The sequence below is a fragment of the Calidris pugnax genome, unplaced genomic scaffold (genome assembly GCF_001431845.1).
Source record: "Calidris pugnax isolate Ruff unplaced genomic scaffold, ASM143184v1 scaffold29, whole genome shotgun sequence".
Lineage (NCBI taxonomy): Eukaryota > Metazoa > Chordata > Aves > Charadriiformes > Scolopacidae > Calidris > Calidris pugnax.
In genome coordinates this window covers 1,863,803-1,867,436 of record NW_015090768.1, presented here as the reverse complement: position 1 = coordinate 1,867,436, position 3,634 = coordinate 1,863,803, and the positions used below count along the sequence as shown (strand labels likewise).

Genomic DNA, 3,634 nt, shown 5'->3' with positions numbered 1-3,634 from the left:
TTGCGGTGGCGAGGGACCCTAAACATACCCGTATATTTTCCTCTATGAATAATTATTTGCTGGCAGTTGTTCAAAAAGCAATAGAAGCAATATACTCATTTCAGCCTCTTTGGGAGCAGCGCTTCCAGTTCTCTCATTTCTTTGCTGTCCCCAGAGCCTCCCTTGCTAACAACAATGTCATATACACACTGTAGATAAGTCTGGAAGACAGTTTAAATTATTTTTCAGTATATTCTGATAGCGGAAGAGCTAAACCGTATATTTTTGTGACAAATACAGCTATAAAAATTCTACGGTGTTTCCTTAGCCACGAGGGCAGCTTCTTAACAAGGGGACTATGGATTCCTCTTAGCACAGAGAATTTGATTTTAAAGTAAATTTCTTTTTACCTACCTGTGCAAATAAATTGAATGTGCCCAATCTCCTATCTCTTATTGAAAGTATGAGTCTTGATTAAAAAAAAAAAAAAAAAAAAAAAAATCATTAAAAAAGCCCCCCAAGCCTGGCATCGATGAGATATAGGATTTTGGGGTGGAGGGTTCAGGTGGGCACGGGGCACTTGGCACCCATGGGACCAGCCCAGCTGTGGGGAGGGGGCTGTGGGCACATGGTGGGGGGAGGTTTGGGGTCTCTGGAAGCCCTGGCAGGGAGGGAAGCTGGGGGGACGGACACACACAGTGCCCTCCATGTCCAAAAATGCACTGCATCGGCCCAGCAAGTGGAGACACAGCACATCCACCCCCTGCCCCACAACTGGGTATGGGGCCTTGGATCCCCCTGGGCACACAGCGTGGGGGGGAAGGGGCTCTGCAAGCCCCCCCTGAACACAAGGGGACCGGATCCAAATGTCCCCTGGACCACGAGGGGACCCAACCCAAAAGCCTGCCACCTGGGCCACGGGGATCTCGGACCCAAAGCCACAGTGGAGACTGGACCCAAAAGCCCCCCCCCAAGAAGAAAAAAAAACAAACCCCAAAAAAAAAACCAGCCCCAACCCATCACACAACTCCCCCCACAAAAAAAAGGCGATTTCTTCCCGGGCTGAACAGAGCAACATTTTGCTCCCCCTCCACCAGCTCCTGCTTCTAAATGAGCACTTTATCCCCAAATAAATCCCACTGAGTCGCCCTTTATGAAGGGCAGGGTCTGAGCTCCCCCCCACGCCACAAAATCCCTTCTCCTCCCTGCTAATCACGGCTCGTTATCTTGCTGGGGCTCCTCATTAAGCTCCTAATGAGGAAAAAAAAAAAATCCAAAAACCCACCAGGTTCTCCCTGCCTGGGCACAGCTTGGGGAGGGGGGGACAGGAGGGGACAGGGGTGTCTGCTGGGCCACCAGTGGCCACCCACTGGGGTGGGCAACACCTCCAGCATTTGCCTCCCCGCCCGTGGAGAGGGATGAGAAATGAGTCCATGGAGTACGGAGCTGCACATAAGTGAGTGTAATAATAATAAATAATAATAATACTACAATATAAATTTAAAGTTTACAGAGCCAGATGCAAATCAGAGGGTGCCCTGACGGGGCTTTGGGGACAAAGTGACCTCCAGAGCCATTCAGCCCAACCGCTGCCCCGCGGGAGGGACAAAAAGCAGCCTGAAGAAGCCTAATTTATTCTAAAAATACTCCGCTCCTTTGTTTTAAGTAATGCTTGGTTTCAGTTATTGCTCTCGCACTTCCCCATTCCTCAAGCCTTACCAAAAAATGGAGCAATCCTGGGGATTTGAGAGCCCACTGTAAGACTGACGGTTACTTTCCGCTCCTTTCTACCCCAAAACCCAGCCTCACCCCATCCTTCACCCCAGCCCCCTCCCTGGTTTGCAAATTAGGGATAATGAACTACTTTAATTGCACGTTTTGAGCGTTTCCCATCTTGCCCAAGAAAGCCAAGTTACAGAAAAGTGCATTATAACAGGAAAACGCAACCCATTTCATCCACGAGGCACCGTGCCCCTAAAAAAATATGGGTTTTTTTGGGGGGGGTGTGGGGACCCTACCTTCTGCGCGTCGCCGGTGAAGTAGGCGATGGTCAAGGTGGGCAGGATCATGAACAGGGCATTGTAATAAAGCAAACCATATTTTCCCAGCTCCTGGAAAATAAGAAACCCATCTGTAGATTTCCAAACGGGAAACATAAAACCTTTGGGATAAAGGGGAAAAATTCGGGAGAAACATCCTCAGTCTTGTTATGGAGGACGGGGTCTTGGGAGCTAAATCCACCGGGGGTTGAAGAGTTGGAAGGTTTGAGGCTTTTTTAAATGTATATATATGAAAATGTATATATTTTTCTAATTTTATAGAGATATATATAATTTTGTATATAAATATCTCCCTGTTTTGCCCCCTCGGATGCCCAGAAGGATGCTGGTGCTCAGCCTTACCTTAGAATCCAGCTTCTGCTTCACGTAGGCACCGTTCGCGGCCGTTAAGGCATCGTTAATGAGGATAAAAATATACCCCTCCAGGTCGAACGCCAAGTCAGCGCTGGGAAAGGGGGAAAAAATAAAAAAAATTATAAAAATAACCCAACACCGTAAGTTAAAAAAAAGCTTTGAGCTGCCCAGAGATTCCTTCCACCTTCCGTTTAGGCAGAAAGTCGTCAGAAAAAGTTAAATCATGGGAGGAGGGACTGGGATTGGGCCGGTAAGACATTCTTTCCTACTGGAGAATGTGGCTGGGGGGGGAAAAAGTCAGTATTTTCTCTCTCTGTTTTCTCAGGACACGCCGTGGGGCTTGTCTGACCTTATTGGGGACCCCTGTGAGAGGGGAGGGGGGACAGCAGGGGGGGGGCTCACCTGGCAGCCACAAAGGCACCGAGGATCATGGCGAACACCGTCATCTGAACGCTCCAGGAGAACTTCTTCCTGCAAAAAAATAAAGAAAAGTGGAGAGAAGAACACACCATTATCCACCAGTCTCATCTTCTGGAGGTATCGCGAGCGCCTTCCCCCCAGCAACACAGGGAGGGGGCAAAAAACCCCCAGCAAACCCTCCCCCCCCGTGGGGAAGCAGCAAGGGAAAACAAGGCGTTTTCAGGCAATTATTTCTGTAATTAAAAAAAAAAAAAAATCATTAAAAAAGCCCCCCAAGCCTGGCATCGATGAGATATAGGATTTTGGGGTGGAGGGTTCAGGTGGGCACGGGGCACTTGGCACCCATGGGACCAGCCCAGCTGTGGGGAGGGGGCTGTGGGCACATGGTGGGGGGAGGTTTGGGGTCTCTGGAAGCCCTGGCAGGGAGGGAAGCTGGGGGGACACACACACACAGTGCCCTCCATGTCCAAAAATGCACTGCATCGGCCCAGCAAGTGGAGACACAGCACATCCACCCCCTGCCCCACAACTGGGTATGGGGCCTTGGATCCCCCTGGGCACACAGCGTGGGGGGGAAGGGGCTCTGCAAGCCCCCCCTGAACACAAGGGGACCGGATCCAAATGTCCCCTGGACCACGAGGGGACCCAACCCAAAAGCCTGCCACCTGGGCCACGGGGATCTCGGACCCAAAGCCACAGTGGAGACTGGACCCAAAAGCCCCCCCCCAAGCAAGACAAGGGGGACCTGACCCAAATGTCACCCCCAGACCACAGAGGGACCCAACTCAAAAGCCTCCCCCCCAGACCATAAGGGGGATCAC

The 3,634-nt window shown here is 50.7% G+C and overlaps 2 protein-coding genes across 2 annotated transcripts in view; one reads left to right on the top strand and one right to left on the bottom strand.

Moving 5' to 3' along the window:
• Positions 1–1,191: 1,191 nt before the first annotated feature.
• On the bottom strand, positions 1,192–2,871 carry LOC106885231 (UDP-N-acetylglucosamine/UDP-glucose/GDP-mannose transporter-like). Its single transcript, XM_014937235.1, has 4 exons — positions 2,796–2,871; positions 2,382–2,484; positions 1,998–2,090; positions 1,192–1,230 (listed from the first exon to the last, which is right to left on the bottom strand). Exons 1-4 carry the CDS (start codon positions 2,837–2,839, stop codon positions 1,192–1,194), a joined length of 279 nt encoding a protein of 92 aa, XP_014792721.1. The 5' UTR covers positions 2,840–2,871.
• Positions 2,872–3,275: 404 nt separating this feature from the next.
• IL23R (interleukin 23 receptor) overlaps positions 3,276–3,634 on the top strand; it is a 22,099-nt gene continuing 21,740 nt past the window's right edge. The window contains exon 1 of the mRNA XM_014937225.1: positions 3,276–3,346. Within this exon, the coding sequence (XP_014792711.1) occupies positions 3,276–3,346 (71 nt within the window). The remainder of the gene's footprint in view (positions 3,347–3,634) is intronic.